The sequence below is a fragment of the Euprymna scolopes genome, chromosome 15 (assembly GCF_053919585.1).
Source record: "Euprymna scolopes isolate OS-2025 chromosome 15, ASM5391958v1, whole genome shotgun sequence".
NCBI lineage: Eukaryota > Metazoa > Mollusca > Cephalopoda > Sepiida > Sepiolidae > Euprymna > Euprymna scolopes.
Window position 1 is genome coordinate 100,213,236 of NC_136496.1, and position 20,057 is coordinate 100,233,292.

General features: G+C 30.1%; 1 protein-coding gene across 8 annotated transcripts in view; it reads left to right on the top strand.

Annotated features, from left to right (window-relative positions):
• Window positions 1–20,057, top strand: part of LOC145294035 (E3 ubiquitin-protein ligase UBR5-like) — a 177,599-nt gene that overhangs the window by 45,257 nt on the left and 112,285 nt on the right. For 6 of the 8 annotated variants that reach the window (XM_080141018.1, XM_080141022.1, XM_080141023.1 and 3 more), the window contains exons 9-17: window positions 993–1,216; window positions 2,598–2,720; window positions 3,480–3,748; window positions 5,064–5,172; window positions 6,829–7,108; window positions 7,830–7,951; window positions 11,799–11,924; window positions 18,200–18,311; window positions 19,754–19,908. In XM_080141018.1, coding sequence (XP_079997144.1) covers window positions 993–1,216; window positions 2,598–2,720; window positions 3,480–3,748; window positions 5,064–5,172; window positions 6,829–7,108; window positions 7,830–7,951; window positions 11,799–11,924; window positions 18,200–18,311; window positions 19,754–19,908 — 1,520 coding nt within the window. The remainder of the gene's footprint in view (window positions 1–992; window positions 1,217–2,597; window positions 2,721–3,479; window positions 3,749–5,063; window positions 5,173–6,828; window positions 7,109–7,829; window positions 7,952–11,798; window positions 11,925–18,199; window positions 18,312–19,753; window positions 19,909–20,057) is intronic. The other 2 variants (XM_080141020.1, XM_080141021.1) reach the window with 1 other exon arrangement.

The window sequence follows — 20,057 nt, forward strand, 5'->3', positions numbered from 1 at the left end:
CTATAAAAGAAAGTTCCAAAATTGTGAATGTATTGAACTGTTAGTGAGAGGGACTATCTATGGGTTGACATGACTTTTATTTCTGTTTCTTATGCATATTTTGCATAGTGCCCTTACTAGTATAAGGGTAAAAGTGTGTGTGTGATATATATACACATACACAATATGTATGTTTTTAAAGAGCTTTATCAATGCACAATTTCAATAAAATTACACGGATATCAGTTTACTTTGAGCCGCATTTCTTTATCAAATAGAATCAAGTCATTTTCCATTCATGATTCTTGTTTTAATTTCCACAATGTTATTTTCAACATTGGATAAAAAAAAAAAAACTGGGGGAGAAAAAGTTGGTGCTTATTTATATTGATATATATGCAAAATATGACTGTTCAAAATAAAATAGGAAGATTTATGAGTATGCTTGCTTATCAGTGAAAAATATTAGTGTATACCAAAAATTACGGAAAATTGTAAGTAGAATTTTAATAAAAAAAATAAACAAATTTACTGATTATAGTCCACAAAGGACATTCGTGTCATAAATTATCTCTTTTAATATGAGGATGCCTCACGGTTTTGTTCTTCAGTGTTTGTTCACTATGAATAGTAAAATAATTTTATTTTTTATTAAAATTCTACTTTTCTGTAATTATTGGCTTACACTAATATTTTTTACTGGTAAATATATTAAGTTTTCTTATTTTATATGCATGTATATCAATATAAAGAAACAACTAAAAATTTAATCTTTAACTGTTCTTGTGCATAAGAGATATGGATAAAGAAGAATATACAAAATGACTATGAATATAGTGAGGAATTATTTAGGCAAACACAAGTATCAACGAAAATGCAGCTTAATGTATTTGGATATGCAGCCATGAAATTTACTAAGTTACAACTCTTAATGGCGTGTTTTAATTCTGCTTTTCATCCCACTATCTTCTAATAGCAATTATTGGCATTTAAATGTTGATTTCTCTCTTTAGCTGGTGAGCGAGAACGTGATATTGATCGTGACAGAGATCGTGAATCTATCTTCCGAATTCGAGATCGTAGACGCTTGATGGAGACCTCTTTGCGAGAAGAAAGTATGAAAGCCCTTGACAACAAAAGTGACCCTTCAATTGGTGAGAATAAGAAAACAACTGCAACAAGTCCACCTCCAAGCCCATTGGTTTTTGGTGAAGATTTACAGTTTTGGACTGAAAAGGTATAATTTTCTAGTCTTTAATAAGTATAATTAGTGGTGGTGTTGAATATCTTGTTTTAAGTATCAGTCGTTTTATTTTGGAGAATATTTAGCTGATAATTATTTATGCTAAGATGACAAAATATTTATTTTAAAAAGGATCAAGTTGCTACAATTTTAAAAATAAATGAAAGATTCATTTATACAAAATTGGTATATTTAATTTATTAATTTATATTTATTAAGCTGAAAGTTATTGTTACATAATTTGATTTTTTTTCTTAATAGTATTTCAAAAGAAATCTCAACAGTAATTTATACAGATTTAGAAAACACTTTGGAATTCTCACAGGGATTCTCTGGTACAATATTAATGTTACAATTAAGTTTTTTTTTTTTTTTTTTTTAGTCAAATTAGCTTTGAAAGAATTGAAATTCAATATTTTTTAGCTGGAAAACTGTTTTCATTACTTTTGATCCCAGCTAATGTATAGGTTATTTGCCACCATTATAGCTGTTAAATATTTTCTTCAGTTGCGTTTTACTTGTCACTCTTTTTTATTTCATATTTGGTTTAACATTTGTTTTACCAGCTCGCATATGTTGGAGGGTTTTTAAAATTGGTTTCTAAAACTAACCTATTTCTGGCTAGAATTTTATTTATCTTTTCTCTCAAATCCATTATCACTTGTGTTTTCCCTGATCTTTTAACAACTATCTTAACTGTTCTTCCGTTAATCCAAACACTCTTCTCCTTTCATTGTGACTAAATTAATGATATTAAAACGCTTATTAAAGCTGGTATATTTGTTATTTTAATTGATATAGTTTCTTCAGAATTTATTTGTTTTGCAAGTAAATTTTATTTTGTAATTTTTTAAAATAAAATGTTCGTCTTTGATGGTCTAGTGATTTGGTGCAAAGACAAATTTTATAATATAGTAAAAACTGACACGACACTTCTGCTATTTTAGTTTATTTTCATTTATAGAGACAAATATTTTATTTCATTTCTGATATATAATACATTACAAAAACCATACTATTTAGTCTAGCATCTCACCATTAAAAAAGAAAAATTTATCCTTTTATTTTTCTGAAATATAAAATAGATAAATGTGAATATTTTATGTCTTTTTATTTGAGCAATTAAATATAAAAAAAAAAAAGTGTGATCATTCATGTTAAACATTACTGCACACAATTATGTCAAATGCTTTTGTAGGTACATTTCTGATTACAAGAAGTGAACTGCCAGAAAAAAAAAAAAAAAAACAATTTTTAACTGTAGTCTTGCTTTCAGTTGGTTCTAAGTTGGTTAAATTTTTTTTTTCTTTTTTCTGGATCATTCTTCCCAACTTTTATCTTGTGTTTTCTCATTGCAAATGTTCTTTCAATTCAGGATGGTAGTTTCCCCCGATTTTCTCACATAGCAGCTATGCATTCTGAACTTGTAGCTGTCAGTACAAATGGTCAACTCTATGGCTGGAAGTGGTCAGATACAGAACCTTATCGCAGTTTGGAGGTGAGTTCTTTTTCTTACCAAAAAATGGCATGCTTTTGTTTGAAAATATTTAGAAACTAAAATAGTTCATACAAAGTAATGTTGCTTTGTTAAACTAATTGTATTCTGGTATAGTGTGAAAATATGTGCGGGGGTGGTGCTAAAACAATTTTTAGGCTTATATAACTAACTGAATCTTCCCAGTTTTTGCCTGAAAAGCCTGTTTACTTTTTCGAATAATATTTTCAAGAGTTGAATTCAATCATATCACTTGATCATGAAATTATTAAAATATTCTCATGAAACTATAGCTAACTTAAGGTGAAAATTTTTCATAATGTATTTATAAAATTGTATGTATATAACTTCCTAAACTTTCATTTTTTTTTTTTTTTTTATACAAGGATTTTAAGAAATTTAAAGTTAGATTTTTTTTTTTTAATTCTATTTGAAGTTTAAATGCTTCTGTATGCTTTTAAAATTCAAACGGTCACAAAGTGAATTTTATATATATATATATATATATATATATATATATATATATACACACACACACACTAATTAAATTTAAATGGCTGATGTGTGGAACTAAAAGGCATTCTGGTGGATTTTTTTTTTTTTTTTGTGTTATTCAAATAATAGTTTAAAAAATAATGTAACTACCATAAACCATGTACAGAGATGCATGAGAAGTAATATTAATATAATGATTAGACTATCAAAACTTGCTCATGTGGATTCTATGATTTGTGATATGAACTTTTTTTCTGTTCTCCCCAGAATTCCTCTAATCATCATCCAAAAGCCTCAGCACTGGGACTGACTGGTGAGAAGATTGTTGGACTTTCAGCCTGTTCAGTAAGAGCCTCAGTCTTTCTGGAATCTGGGAAAGTGGCTACTTGGGTGGATGATAGCCTCAATATTGTAGCTGCCAAGTTAGAACACATGGCACAAACATTCCCCGAATTTCAAACGGACAAAATAGTCTCTTTACACACCTGCTCTCTCTACACATGTGCACGATTAGAGAGTGGAGCTCTTTACTGGTGGTGAGTTGTAGAATTGCTTTCCTTTTTTGCTTATTTTGTGTGATTTTTATTTCAATTATTTTATTTTATACTTTCATAAGCATATTTCTTATAAAATTTCAAATAGAATAAAAACACAAAGTGCAAATAAAGACTAATTGTATTGTTTTTATCTGTATGATTTTAATTTTTATTGTATATTTTTCAATAATGTCCTTTTCTTATGTTTTATAATAAATTTCTTCACAATAGAAATACCGAAGAGAAATAAGTGAAAGAATTGATTTGCCTTGTCACCGCTTCCAGTAGCACTATGCCGGAAGTTAGGAAGTATGTTAGCTGACTATAACCAATAGGTCAAATAGCAAAGAATTATAATTCTATATGAATTAAAAAATATTGAATTATTAAGAAATTGTAACAATTTTCATGTTAAATAATAATTGATACATTATTTTTGCATTTTAATTTCTCTATTAATATTACAATATATTTAGCATATATATTATATTGAAAATGGTATCAACATGAAAAATTAATAAAACCTGTTAAATATTTGTCTTAATTTACCATAATTTTTGAAAGCCTATAAAAATTGTCTCTTTATATTAACGTTACTTTTACATAATTGTAAAGTTGCGAAGACGTTTATTCAGAAACTTTACTGTAATATTTCAAAAAAGAAAAAAAAAATCCATATCTGATTGATGGGTAATGCTGAATTGGAATATATGTTTTGCATATTGTGTAGATTCCAAGATTAGCCCAGACCTACACAAATTGAGGCTTTCAATTGTGGCAATTATATGCTAATGAAACGTGTAAGTCTTCAGTGGGACAGTCCCTTATTCTCTATTCACTGAAGATGGTAAAGAATCGGTTTTATATAAAAGTAAATGAAAAAAAAAAAATAAAACTGTCAAAACTCATTCTTGCCAACGTCACAATTCATACTAACCCCTTCCCTTTTAATTTAAACGGCAATTCACAACACTAACTCTCAGCGTCTATGCTCTCTATCAATTTGTCCTAATAGCCACTATTCTCTTCATATTCAAGTTACTGTCACATGTATATGAAGAACCTATTTACAAAATTTAGTTTGTTCTTTTTCCTTCTCTGATCCTACCACTTGACAGCCTGTACGACCACTTGTGTGAGTAATACCTGTTACAATAGAGGTAGTTGTTTCTGATTTAGTGCATTATCCCTTTTGTAGTGACTGTTTCACAATTTGGAAAATGGTGTTTATCACATTTTATATTTAACCCCTTCAAATGATAATGAATTTCTTATGTGGCTTTTAATATCCTTTGTTTTGTTTTTAATCTATTAGGGGTGTGATGCCATTTGGACAAAGGAAGAAATTGCTGGAAAAAAACAAATCGAAGAAAAAAAAGAACAAAGACAGCAATGTTAGCAGTGAAGTTGCATCTGGGTCTATGGTGAGTTTTTCTAAGAATCTAGTGTATTATCATCACTCATCATTCTACCATTGTAGGATTGTATTTTGTTCAGACACTTAAAACATTTTCCTCTATTTTAAAAGCAACAGATATATATTTTATTAGAAATATTGATACTTTTTTTTTTAAACTCCCAAAGTATATTTCATAAACTTTTTACATAAACATAAACACTAGATGTGTCATTGACTCTTGTTACAGCCACTATTTATTCAACTTTGATTTAATTTTAAAAAATCATGGATTGTGGCATATCTTAAGATAGTCTTGCATAGCTAAAAATAATTCTCTTTAGAGTATTCTAATATAGAAGTAGTGACTTACTATTTCTCCATTTTAATTTATGTACATGTTGGATATGTACAAATACCAAAATTAGATGACAATGCTGAAAAAATGTTCAGAAACATAAAAAAAAATATTAGTGATTAAATATTATGAGAGGGGCAAGAGAAAAACATAGATAACTAAAAAAACAGTTGGGATTTTTCAGTTATTTATAAATTGCGACTAGTTAAAACGATTTTTTTCCAGCATAACTCGATCCCAGAACTAAATGTTTTAGCAAAGGCATAGAAAAAAGTATTCGGGAGGCTTGCAAACTTTTAAATCACATTTAGTGTAAGAATTTTAAAGTAAATATAAATTTTTTTTTTTTCATTACACTAGGAAGAAAAAAAAAGAGTTGGAAACTAGTTGATTTGAATAGCTTCTGTTTTTATGTTTGGCAAAACATTTTTTTCATGATATCAAATAGTGCTATGTCAAAATCTATTCGTTTCAAAGGCCAGCAGATCTGTTTGCCAAATTTACACTTTTTTAAAAAAATTTATTTTGTGTGTGCTTAAACTCTCAAGTCATAATTTACTCCATTACTTGCTAAATGTATGTTTTTTTTTTCTTTTTTTATATTAAAATTTGCAAGCAGAAACATTTTTTTCTCTCTGCTATTTATGTAATTTAATAACTAATGTTGGTAAGGATCCCACTCTGATAAAAATAGGCAAGTTGTCAACATTATACATTTCTGATCTCGTCTGTATTTGTAACTTTAATGCATCTAATCTTTATGATAATAAGTTTGTTTTACTTCCTGTCACATAAAAGGTTACAAGGCAGATGAAGAATAGAAAAAGTGGTCAGGCATATTGAAGGAAAATTCTTTTCAGTATCATGTTTATTTCTAAATTACTTCATTGTATAAACTGCATTGACAATCGTATTGAAAGTTGTTCTATAGACTTTTGGTAAACTACATTTCCAATGTACAGATAACCGCAGTAATACTTTCACTGGTTCAATAACTGTAGTGGTATTCATTACTTAAATCCTGGGTTTATTTTGTCATATTTATACTTTTATGACACAACATGCTGTTTATATACTGAACTGCTAGTATGCAACAAATTTGTGCTTCACTGAATGAATGGTATGGATAGTTTGCATATTGAAAAAAATTTTTTATTTTAACTATTTTGAATTTTAATTGTGCTATGGATAAACTAAAATCACTTTTTGTCAAATGTTTACCATATATGGTTGGAGGAATAGTAATTGCATATGGGATAATGAGAACCTGCATTTTAAGAGGTAAATCAATTTTAAAGTTGAATAACATTTTACATTACTTTTCAGGTCTGTTTTCGTAACAGTCCAATGTATCATCCTGGTGCCTTAGGATTCACTACAATAGATGGTGTACCTAAAGTTGGTCAGCTGATCGATTCTGTTTGGTCTTTGAGTGATACCTGTCGATTTAAGATCATCAGAGCTTCAGTAAATGATACCAAAGTTGAAACCAAAGTTGAAAACAAGAGCTCTGATAGTAAACCAGATATGCCACCACCTCCGTCACCAGCTTCTTCCACTTGCAGTGACCACAGTGGTACTTCAATCGTCAGTCCAGTCTCGCTAAGTATGCCATAATTCTTTTTTTTTTTTTTTTTTTCTTTTTTTTTTTTCTTTTTTTTGTGTATAAAGCTGTTATTGAATTTGTTTTTCTTTATAAAATTTATAAATTTCAACTTCACACAGGTTCATATTTCACTCCTCAAAAAAAAATCAGGTTAATAGTTATTAAACCTGATTTTCTGTGGAAATGAAACCTGAATATTTCTGTAACTTGTCATAGATATATTTTTATATTGTATTCTGTGTGTGTATGTATGTGTGTGTGTATATATATATATATATATACATACACACACTAGCCTGATAATTTCCTACAAAAATGAGACCTGGAACATTCTGCAGGGCTTAATTGCCAAATATTTTCCTAAGTTACTACCTAGCTTTTATTCATTTATTAAGCACTGAAGTAAATATTGAAAATCGATACATAATGTTATGAGGAGCTATATTTTCTGGGGACACATTAAATATATTATTTTAAAATTAAACCTATACAAATCAGTTAGTGTGGGCTTGGTGAAGAAAATGGTCCAAAAGACAAAAAAATCATGGAATTATTTATAAACATAACAGTAATATACAACAGATGATTACAACTGGAATTTCCATGGGTCCCACTAATACTTATAATTTATTTAGCTTCTTTGTAATTTTGCATATTTAACTCCTTATTTTTAATGAACTATTTTTACTTAATTATCAAAGTAATTTTTTTTAAATTTAAGAACGCAAGAAAACTCCCACACCGGTTAAAGAAATGGAAAAGAAAGATGAAGAAAATTGGCCTTTGAAAAATGTCATTTTTGTTGAAGACCTAAAGACAGTGCCAATTGGGAAAGTATTAAAGGTAAGTTTTATTTTTAATGCTTTATTTCTGTTTAATAGAAACTACTTGGCTCATAAAAAAAATAACTTTCATAAAAGGTTTTCTCTTATTAGCAAATTGGTTTAAATTAATTTAAACCAGAATTTTATTGCACTTTTCTCAGGATTATTGTCCTTATTGACGTTTTATATTTATACGCTTTGAAAGAAGGAACATCAATGTACATAATTAACATGCATTATATTTTAATATAGAAAAATATTACTCTACATAAATGAACCATACAACTGAAAGTCCACAAGACATGTTCACTGAAAAGTCGCGTTGTTAAGGACAATAACCCAAAGAGAAGCCATGTAAATAATTCCTCATTTCAAATATTCAAACAAGAACCATTTAATATGAATCCTGTATTCTTTAATGGTCTTGGGATGCTACAAGATGGTCCTATCCCAATTAAAACTTAAAAATAAGGAGATAGATTTTGCTTCATTAAATTTTAGCTCTTTGTACTAGCTGTGAAACTGATCATGTAGATGTGAAAAACTTGGCAGGGAAAAGATTTTTCGCCATATGAAAAGGTTTTGCACTGGCAAGTATTAAAAATTAGATTAAAGATGAGTAACAGGAACTTGTTTATGAATTTTTTTTTTTTTTTTAATGAGGATTAGTTATTTGGATTTTTTAGACTACTGTTCTAATTTTGTATGTTATTTTCCACGTTTCGGTTGCTGTAACCTCTGACCTTCTTCAGGTGTATCATCAAACTCTGGGAATCTGCGTGGAATATCGAATTTGATTCATGAGAGTAGTATACTCTCGTTTTGTCAGCCATGACTGGATTGAAGTCCAAAATAATTTGCATTTGTATTTCCGGTTAACCTTCAGACTTGTATTGTAGTTGTTAGAGAAAAATGCAATTGTAAAACTTTCTAACCAATGTAACACAGATCTGAAGTCTAAAAAGAATGAGTGGTTGCGGTTAGATTCCTAGATCGAGTTGACAAAATAGTCTTCTAGTGACTGAATGCAAGATGATTGAGATTAACTTGATTGAAGAGACACCATATAAAATCACTATTTTCATGATGATACAAAGCAATTTAGTTGTGGTAGAAGCTCGTACATCAAATTCAACTGGAGAGCATCACCATCATGTGTTTTTATTTTGCTAAACCATGGACCATATATAGGACTATGGTCTTAAAAGGCAATGAAATTTAAATATGCAGAAGAATTTCCCCTATCAGTGGAACACCTTACTCTGAAGCTGCTTTCCAGTTGACTATAACATGTTCATTTTCATGTTCTCTTAATTGAATTCTATTCATTGCACCTAATCCTCTTGTGGTATTGTTCATCATTCAATTGACAGTTCCTCATGTTCAAATGGCCATTTGCATTGCTAAGTGATAATTTATCGGTATGAGAAAAAAATGGCCATAATCCTGAAAAAGTTTATAATGATACAACGGTGCAAGTCTATAAATGGTCCACTAGTAATCTTTTTTACTATAAAAATCTGAAAAAAATCTTTATAATGTACGTACTTGTTACTGCATGAAAATGACATATTCCAAAAATCATGTAAATCGATCAAGTATTTTTTTAAATTTTTTTAAATATTTAAGAAAATCAAATATTATCAGACATTTTATCGAATATTTGCTACAGGCCATCTTGTTTGAGAGCTAACGGCACTAACGACCCCTGGTGGAAATAAGGTGGAAGTATGGGTCAACAATGGCAGACCATCGACTATTTTTAATTTTTTTTTTTTTTCCTTAATAAATTAACTTATTTAATAAATAAATAATAAATAAATTGACTTCTTTTAATAAAGAGACTGTGGAAAACACTAGTTTCTTTTTTCTTTGTTCGTCTGAAAACAAACTTTAATTCCAAAAATGTTTCATTATGTTAATTTTTTTTGTATTATAAAAAAGTGTTTTTGACATTTAAGAAAAAAAAAACTTAAACTAATCGATGGTTCAATGCTCGCTTAATAAAGTCTATTTAAAAAAAAAAAAAGTTTTAGACATTCTCGTTATGTTAATTTCTCACTTTATATTTTTTTTAATTCCAAAAATGTTTCATTATGTTAATTTATTTTTTTTATTTGTATTATAAAAAAGTGTTTCCGACATTTAAGAAAAAATAAAATAGTCGATGGTCTGCCGTTGTTGACTCATGCTTCCACCTTATTTCCGTCAGGGGTCATTAGTGCCGTTATCTCTCAAACAAGATGGCCTGTGACAAATCTTTGATAAAATGTCTGATAATATTTGATTTTCTTAAATAAAAAAAAACCTACTTGATCGATTTACGTGATTTTTGGAATATGACATTTTCATGCAGTGACAAGTACATACATTATAACGATTTTTTTTTCAGATTTTTATAGTAAAAAAGATTATTTGTGGACCATTTATAGACTTGCACCGATACAACTACAAATTCTTTAGTCTTTTAAAATTAAAATTCTTTTAAACATGCACTAAACGCTTTTTCTCGGTTAGAAACAGTACACTGCTCTTTCAAGAAAATGATTAAACTAGTTTTCAATATTGTGATGTATTTCTGAAGTTTACTATCAGGCTTTAATGAGTTCTATTTCAGACTATAAAAACTAAAATAAAAAAAAGTACATTACAATTCGTTTAATCTTAAATATCTTCACCATTTATTCCATGATTGCATGTTGAGTGTTTTAGTGGTATATTCATAAAATTCTGTAATTTTCTTGGTCAGTTTCTAATTTTAGGAATGTATTAAATCTATAAGTAAAAAATGGTTATAGATATGGGTGACAAGATTAACAATACAATAAATTTTTTATATATATATATATCTCCAAAATGGACAGAGCTTTTCTTACAATCTAATACTTAGAATCTTAAACAAAAAGTTCATCCATCAGTGTTTAAAATTTTTGTAGTTTTTAAAATGTTTTTCATTGTGGAAACAAGTTTGATCATTTACTTTTATTGTGAATTTCTGTAATTTTAATTTTTTTTCCTCTTTATTTACTTTTTTAAGTTATCATTTAAAGTACCTAACATTTGCAGTGAAAATGCATTCTACTTCAAGAATGCAAGTAAAATTGGTATATTTGCATGCTGTTTTTTTCTTTTCTCCATAGCTAGTCTCCACTCAAAACAAATATATACACCTGCTTTTTTCTGTTTCTTCTGCTTAATAAGCTTTTCTATTAGATAAACAATAAATTAACATCATTTACTAAAATTGTATCGTTATCCATATATCATCTAGTCTCTTCAGGTGCCTTCTAAAATGGGGCCAATGTTGAAGGACCGGAATTAAAAAATATATATATATTTATATAAAGCTTTTTTTTTTTTTTTTTTTTTTTTTTTTTGTGTATGCAATATCTTTCTGACTGGTCACTATTTGAAGTGTGATTTTCAGATATGCTGGCTTTTCGTTTTCCTTTTTGGCACCTTACTTTCAGCTATTCTTTATTCGAACTTCCTTTTATTCCTAAAGCACAGTTCATTAACATTTTGTTTCTTTTAACAAAGTAGTTTTAATATAACAGAACTTTTCTCTCTTTGCATGCGTCCACCTCTTAGAATCTTTCCCATTCCCACCACCTCTTAGTTTTTCACCGTTTGTTTTTTTTTTCTTTTTACAATCCTCTTTAAGACCTTGTCATCCTAGGTAGCTTCTATCTTTTTCTGTCAGTGTTCCTCTTGCTCTGTCATTGCAGAAGTTGAAGACATTGGCTAACCACAAAAAGGCATCTTTCTTTCTCGTTCTCTCTTCCTCTTTCCTGAGGAAATGATGAGGCTATAAAAATCCTCCAGCTCATCTTTTTAGCCAATCACCTTTCTTTCCTCCCCTTCAGGTTGATGGTGCCTATGCTGCAATAAAATTCCAACAGAAAGACGCTGATCAGATGGGTTCTGCAGCCAAAGAAGACCCTTCAGCTCTACTTCAAGAACTTCGACTTTTACGTAAGGATGAATTACAGGTAGGGACCCCCTCCATTTGTCCCCCCCTCTATCTCATCACTGTTCTTCTCGGCAGTTTTTTTTCCTTTATTTTACAGGGACAATAGATTTTTCTTGCTCTTGGAATGTTTCATTTAGTCTTGAGAAAGCTTAAGCATTTTGTAAATGTTTTAAGGAACATTTTGGATTGAGGTTATCTAAAGCTTCTAAATTATGCGAGGTTAGATATTTAAGCAAAATAGTGTCAGCTTTTTTGAGTTTAGAAAAACAAGTCTAGCTTCTAAGGTATTCAACAATGTTTCTCTTTCTGTCTGGGAGAAAATACAAAATCCTTTCAGAAGTTTTGAGGACTTTAGTGAAGTATTAAAATAAACCGGCCTCAGAAATTTATAACCACTTGCTTTAGTATAGTCTTTATGAAATATCGGATGAACAACTGGTGTATTTGAATTTAAAATCTCGCTCGTTAGGACTATACTTTTTTTATTTGTTATTGGTCCTTAATTTCTATCAAGTTTAGTCAAGTCCTTTGTAATAAATTATTTTGTATCATTTTTCTGCTTGCATGGTTTATAGAAGTTTTATTTTTTGTTCTTTGCTCTTATTGTTGCTTTTCATTCTATTTTGTTTTTTCTTTTGTTTTGTTTATTGGCAATTGCAAACAGATCCACATACATGTCCATATCATTCTAATGATTTGTAGGATTTTATAGCAAGGATATATCTGAATGTACTATCATGAAATTTTTTTCTCTGAGTTTTAAAGAGAAGTGGTAAGAATTTTCACTATTCCTTTTAACTATTTTGCATTAAAAAACAAGTTCTAAATATATTTAGATGTATTTTAATAAAAAAAAAAAAAAATTTTCTCAAATGTTTTATAAAAATAAAACTGCATATCATATTCAGTTTAATATTATTTTTTTTTTTTTTCCATGCTTACATGTTGAACATGTGAGGATTTGCTGCATCTTGTTACAATTTTCCACTGTTATTCCTTCTTCGTCTCTGACTATGTATGACAGATGAGATCATAGATGAATATCTGTATCTGTCATTGGATTATAATGATAATCCTCTTGTACAACATGAGTACCACTCTTTGAACCATAATAACCTGATGACATGCCAGAGTAAGATGAATGATCATCACTAAAGAGCTCTGTCAGTCTGAAGCAAATTGGTTTTAAGGTGTCGGTAATATGCCTTTCGCCTCCTATCTTTTCGAAACATTTCTGACACTAGAAGGACATGAACTAGACTTAGTTGTCATATGCTCTTTTAAATAGTTGATGAAAGCTTATCCTCAACTACCTAGCTACTACATAGCTACCTGGAAATACATATGCACACATACACGTGTGTGTGTGTGTGTGTGTGTGTGTGTGTGTGTGTGTGTGTGTGAGAGAGAGAAAGCCACCTAGCCTACATTTCTTAGTAATTTGTTTACTGCCTGAATTCCTATTTTTTACTTTGAGGATTTTCTAAGCTTTATCTCTTTATTGTTCAATTCATTTTATGTCCCTTCAATGTTGGACAAATAATTTTTACCGGTTCTGGTGTTAGTTTTTTACTTGATGACCAGGATTAGATGTCTTGAAGTGGGCTCGAGGCCTTTCTTACACCTAAGAAATTCTGGATATAAAAATTCAATGACTCAAAGTTTTACAATCTCTGTAATAAATATTACACCATTTCCTTAATTGAGCACACTGTCTTAATTCCTACACATTATATGAACAGATTAATATATATAAATAAATAAATATATATATATATATATAAGAGAGAAAGAGATATGAAAAAGTGAGGGAACGTTAATACATTGAATGTTTTGAAAACCTTTAAACCTAAATACTGGTCCAAAGTTTAATGCTTCATCTAAAGAAATATTGTTGACTTATTTAGAATTTTTGTTCTAAAATGAATATTTTTAAACCTGTAAGTTCAATTTAATATTAGGAGTAAAGCAGGTATTAACTAAGCATAATAATCACTAATATATATTAAAAAATATCTGTAAATACTTAAAGCCACAAAGTACTTTAGTAAAGTATTCGGTCAATAGTTGAATTTTGCTATCTGTTTTATACTGTATGTGGTTCTCCAAATTTGTAGAAAGGCAGTGAACTTTGAATTGAAAATAAATCACAGAAAAATACTTTTTTTTTTTTTTTGCATTTATAATTTAAATACAATTTTGGACATGCCCCCCTCCCCCTTGCACGTATAATGATGTAATCTAGAGGTCCAATTTTCGTAAACTCTATACATTAAATTAGGTTGTATTTCAACAATAACACGTCAAATGTTATCTTCCAAGTGGTCTAGTTTATCAATATAGACATGGTACTTTACATATCCCCAAAGAAAATAATCTAATGGAGTTAAATTGCATGAACAACATAGTCAATTGACCGGTCCATTTTGTGAAATTATTCGTTCATTAAATATAAATAAAATAAATTGGCAAACACTGTTCAAGTGTTGGTCTCTTAATGATGAATTGGCAAACCAAGCTGAACTTGAAACATTTATACAGGTGGCACTACCATCTACATATAGCAACACTTACATGTGGTGCAATGGGGAAAAAGCTTGCTGGTTAATTTTAATGCATCCAAAATCAAGCTTCTCTCTTTCCATTATCAACACTGACTCCCGTGTGGCCCCAATTGAAATGATTGGCTCTTATTTTGGGGAAGCATCATATTTGGGATATTTCTGGGACTGACTTTCACTCCTGATCTGAAATGAAACGTATGCATTAAATCTGTTGCCAAGATCGCTACTCTAGTAGGTACTTCTGTCAATGCAATCTTCTACCTGTATAAGAGCCAAGTACGCCCTAAGATGGAGTACTATTGCCACATTTGGGCGGGAGCTGCTCAGAGCACTCTATCTTGTTTAAAACCGGCTTTGAAACCTAGTAGTTGATACCCCTTTTCTCTTCCCTGTAACCTCTTTCCCTCAGAAGAGATGTTGTAAGCCTATTTCTTTCTGCTCTATTATTTTCTATGGTAAATGCTCGTCTGAGCACCAATCTATAATCTCCCTTGTTAAACTTTCATAAAAAATTCTAGACTAGTTATAATCACTATCAACAATTCCCTCCACTCTATCTGTACCTAAATTCTAAATGCAGATTTTATGAACAAGGCTTCTTTTCTAGAACTGCCCATCTGTGAAACTGTTCCGTTGACCTGCTTTCCAGCTAACTACAACATTTCCATAAACAAGTTCCTGTTGATCCATCCCTTGAATCAAATTATACTCAAATTCAACCACTAACAATTACTATGTTGTCCTAATGACCGCCATACATTCATTAACCCTTATCCTCGAGAGGCCTTTGGACCGTCCCCTTGTGGAAAAATAAAATGTCTAAGATCATAAAGGATAAATGGTGGTTTATGACCGTGCCATTTTGTTTAAAAGAATTACAAAAAAAATTTTTATTTTCATTTATGTACATGTGACATTATCCATTGTGTACACATCGACCAAGATTCAAGCAAGCAATCCAGTTTTTTAAGAAATGTACTAAACCTTCCAAATTGGGATATTTCGTCTCGCATATATATATATATATATATATATATATATATAATTATAAAACTCAAATGACCTTGTAACGAATGATGTAACCCACTTTCCGGTTTACGACATCCGATTGCGCATGCGCGCATAAACATTAACGTTTAGACAATTGGATAGAGTTATCCCCCTTACACTATTAATAACCATGGAACTAATGCGGCCCTTTATAACTAGAGGGTGTGATTAAAATTTTTTTTTTTCTTCCAATTTTTTAAAAGTCATCTGCTTACATTCTTATTGCCGATTTTCCAGTAGCTGATTAACCTTACCATAGCTTAGCATACTCCTGTATTTTATCTGCACACGCCAAATGAAAATCCGGATCGATAAATGCACACGTTCCTATTACATTAAATAGGGTTTTCTTTTGTTTTTTAAACAGTAAATACTTCAATCTATTGGGTCATATTTTTTTACACATATTAAATCTTTTTTTTTAACAAATTTAATATTTTAAATTCTTCATAAGTTGTTAAACAAAGCTGTAGAAAATGTTGTTGGTGTTCCATTCGTAGGAAAATTGTTTAATTTTCGATTTTTGAGCGATTATTCAGAAAAATAGGTAATTTTACACAATTAGAAAAGATTTTTTTTTTTTTCCCATGTTTGAGTAAACTGTCCAGATGCCATTAATCCGAAAATGTTTCAAGAAAAAGAAATTACAACACTAATATATATATATATATATATATATATTCAATAAATGTTTTGGTTTTCAAATATCTTTGTTCGGAAAAAAATTTTTGTTACTTATTTGCTGCGGTATTTGACCAAGAAGAAATTGGAGTTATCCCCCCACCCCCACCACCACCACCACAATTGCCGCCGTCCGTATACTGCAGAATTGCCGAAAATAAAATAAATTAATAAAAACAAAACGTTTTAAGTTAAATAAAAGATGTAATGTTTTCTCACTTAACTATTAAGTGCTTAGAACAAAACATTTTCGATAAAATCGCTCGATCTGTTAGGGTTTCTAAATAATATGCTTTTGTTCTAAAAAAAAATGTTGAACGTTTCATCTATATGATAGGAATGAACAAATTGTACAACGGTGTAAGCATGATTTTGTTCCTTATATTAAAAATGTCAACCACATTTTTTTTTTGTCGAGATTACTATTTTAAAAAAGGAAAACATGTTTTTATATGTAATAAATTCTAACTATTTTTACTACAAAACAAATCATTTAAGGAACAAAATATGTTAATGCAAAACTAACTTTTGTCTGTATTTGAAAATAAAAATAATGACCAATTGGTGCTAGGGTCCTGACATTATAGCTGCATTTTCGTATTGCGGAAGTCTAGCTCTGCTAGAAAACTGCGGCCGCTGTCAAAAAAAACCCCCTATTTTCTTTACGTCCCTAGTGTCACGCTCATACATGAATTCCATAGCTAATATAACATACTGACCCAACGGGTCACGGGCAGTCTATTATATATATATATATATATATATATCACTTTAGCACACAATTGCTGTCCAGAGATAACATGTAACACTTTGGATCACAACTTTTCTCTTTTCTTTTTCTTTCTTTAAGGATGACATTTTATTACTTCATCAGTTACAATTTCATAAATAATCTTTTTAGTGGATGACCTCATCCAGTCTGCATGGTGATAAGCAAGATAACAAACAAGATCAAGAGTTTTATATAAATTGATACATGTTTTACATGTTTTAAATTTAGCTTCATTGAAATTTTGATGCTTGTTATGATAATTGATAAATCGATTTTTAAAAAAAAATTTTTTTTTTTATGTCGTTTTAAGCAAAAACATTACGTACTTAATTGTCATGTCAAAAAGAGTAATATATTCAAAAATTACGAAAATTTGAGTTGAACAACAGTAAAAAAAAAAAAAAAAAGGAAAAATATTGATTTTGACAACAAATATGGCACACCATGAACAAATGATCTAAAATATTTGTTTTGGATCATGTCGCCTGTGTGTTTACTCTTACTGTCTACTTTATAACGTCCCCCAAAAAATGCAATTGTTCCTAATTTTCCGTAAAAATTACTTTTAACTATAAATGACTTTCAACTTGATGAATTTTCGTAATTTTTGGATATATATCTATTTTCAGCATCTCAATTAAGTACGTAATATTGTTTTGCTTAAAACGACATATTAAAAAAGAAAATCAATTTGTTGACTCTTAACAAGCACAAAACTTTTTTGCTAAATTATGGCCATAATTAATTGAAAGTTTGAATTTCTTAATTGTCAATTCGGGATAATTTAAGATTTTTTTTCATATAATAATACAAATTAGTTTGTAGAACAGTATGTATCATATATGTGTGTGTGTGTGTGTGTATAATGAATATGGAGAAACATTTGACTTAGGACATTCGAATTAGTCTAATATTGTTGGTGTGCTAAGATCTCATTCAAACACCACCTGCATGTCTAGGGTTACTGCACAGAAGGAGGGGGGGGGTCTAACCACGAAGTTCTTATAAAATATAAATCTGAAAATAAATCTAATCTTCAAAATTAAAGCTGAAATTGCAACAAGTGTTGCTGATTGTATTTTCAGCAGAAATTATGAAACCTAAAGAGAAGATCAAGAATTAAAATTTTAGGATTAAAGGATGTTTCTCTGTTGTACTAAAGCCGGATACTATTCCTTCGTATTTATGGAATTTTTTTTTTTTTTTTTTTTTTAATTTAATTTTCAGGTACTGCGTGGATCGAGTGCACCCAGGATACCAGATTGCTTTCAGAAGATTCCAAAGAAAGTTACCATCGTGGAAAATGGGCATATTCTTGCTGTTGCTGTTGACTGTGAAGGTAAATACCTCCCCCTTTTTCTATTGAATTATAGAAATGTATGATGAATTGTATAAGACTGGTTTTGTGAATATTCTAGACCATGGTTTATATAATAGATGTACTAGAAGAATACCCCTCCCCCTTACCTGAATGCTTGAGCATCGCTGGTGCTACCAACAAAAAAAAAAAATCTTATCTGTTTGATTGACTTTACTGCTGTGTTTGATTCCGTTGTATGCAGAGCTTTTTGGCAGATTTTGTAGTTCTTGAAGAGGTTGATCGATCGTTTCAAATATCTTGGCGCTATCATCACCGCAACAGGTCAAAAAGAAGATAGCAACAACTGGAATCAGCAATGCTTTAACTTTTTGCTGTCTTCAATCTCAGTTGTAGTCCAGACCTGAAATCAAACTAAAATTTAAATCTATCCAGCCCACGTCTGCACATTTCTACTGTGTGGCTGTGAAACCTGGTCGATGAGAGTAAGCAACCTACAAAAACTGGGTGTTCGATTACTAATGTTTGTCGCATCCTTCATATTGGCTAGCAACAGTTCCTCTTAAATGCTGCTGTTCATTCTCGCTGCAACATATCCTCTTTATAACACATTCTTCTCACAAGACATCTTTGTTGGTTCGATCGTACTCTTCATATTTATCCAGGTGACTTTATTCACAAAGCCAATAATCCCGCCCCTTCTCATGGTTGGAAAAAAAAAATATGCAGAGGCCAGCTAAAAATGTGGTTCAGGATGATGAAACAAGATACCGAGCTGATCCTGGATCCTCTCTTTTATGAAGCCACTGCTGGAACCGAGATTGGCTAACGTTCATATCTGCTTCTGCGATGGACTGTTGCACCTGGTCAGCATTTGTTGAAGTGGTAAATACTTTAAATGGAGCTAGCCAAACCACTCCAGGGTGAATGCCAAGTACAAGTGTGTTGACAACAAAATTACTTCGGCTCTTATGGCCACTGGTAGAAAGAAAGCTTTTGCAGTTTTTCCAATAAACAAGTCATTAAAATTCAAGGTCTGTAATATGTTTACAAAATGGAAAGAGTGCTGCATCATTTCCATTTTTATAGTAATTTAGGTTTGTACTGATTTGAAATAAGTATTGATATGTATTATTGGATGGTTTTGACTACTGTTTCTATCCTGGATGTTCTCACGTTTCGACATTGTTTCCATTTCATAAACATGTCACACATTTTGAATTTTAACAACTATGGTTTGTTAGAAAAGAATAAAAATATTCTTTCCATCATTCACCGCTAAGAATAATTTTGTCAAAATAAACTTAAGATGAGAATAATTCGAACAATTCAAAACAACTTGTATTAAGACATAGAAATGATTTTAAAAAAAAAAAATCAGTAGTCAAGTTATTCATTTTGCTTTATTGCTTTATTTTTTTGTTTTTTTCTTAAGATTACATTATAAACTTTTGTATTTTTAGGAATACATGTGATAGCCAGGTCGGGTGCCCGGCTCAGCTACATGGTGTACAATCTTAGCTCTGGGAAAGTGGAACAAAACAGCCCCTTTCCAACCGACACTCAGTCTTTTCTTGGAAACTCTGACCGCCCAATTACATTGCACAATAGTGGGGAAGTAAGTTCATTTTATATATATATATATATATAAATTCTTTTTAGCGTATATTTTAATTTAAACTATACAGCCCTAAATTGTATAACTTTTTCAGAAATAAACTAAGTATCTTTATCTTGTAGACTTGCTTTATAAGTTTTAAAGAAAAA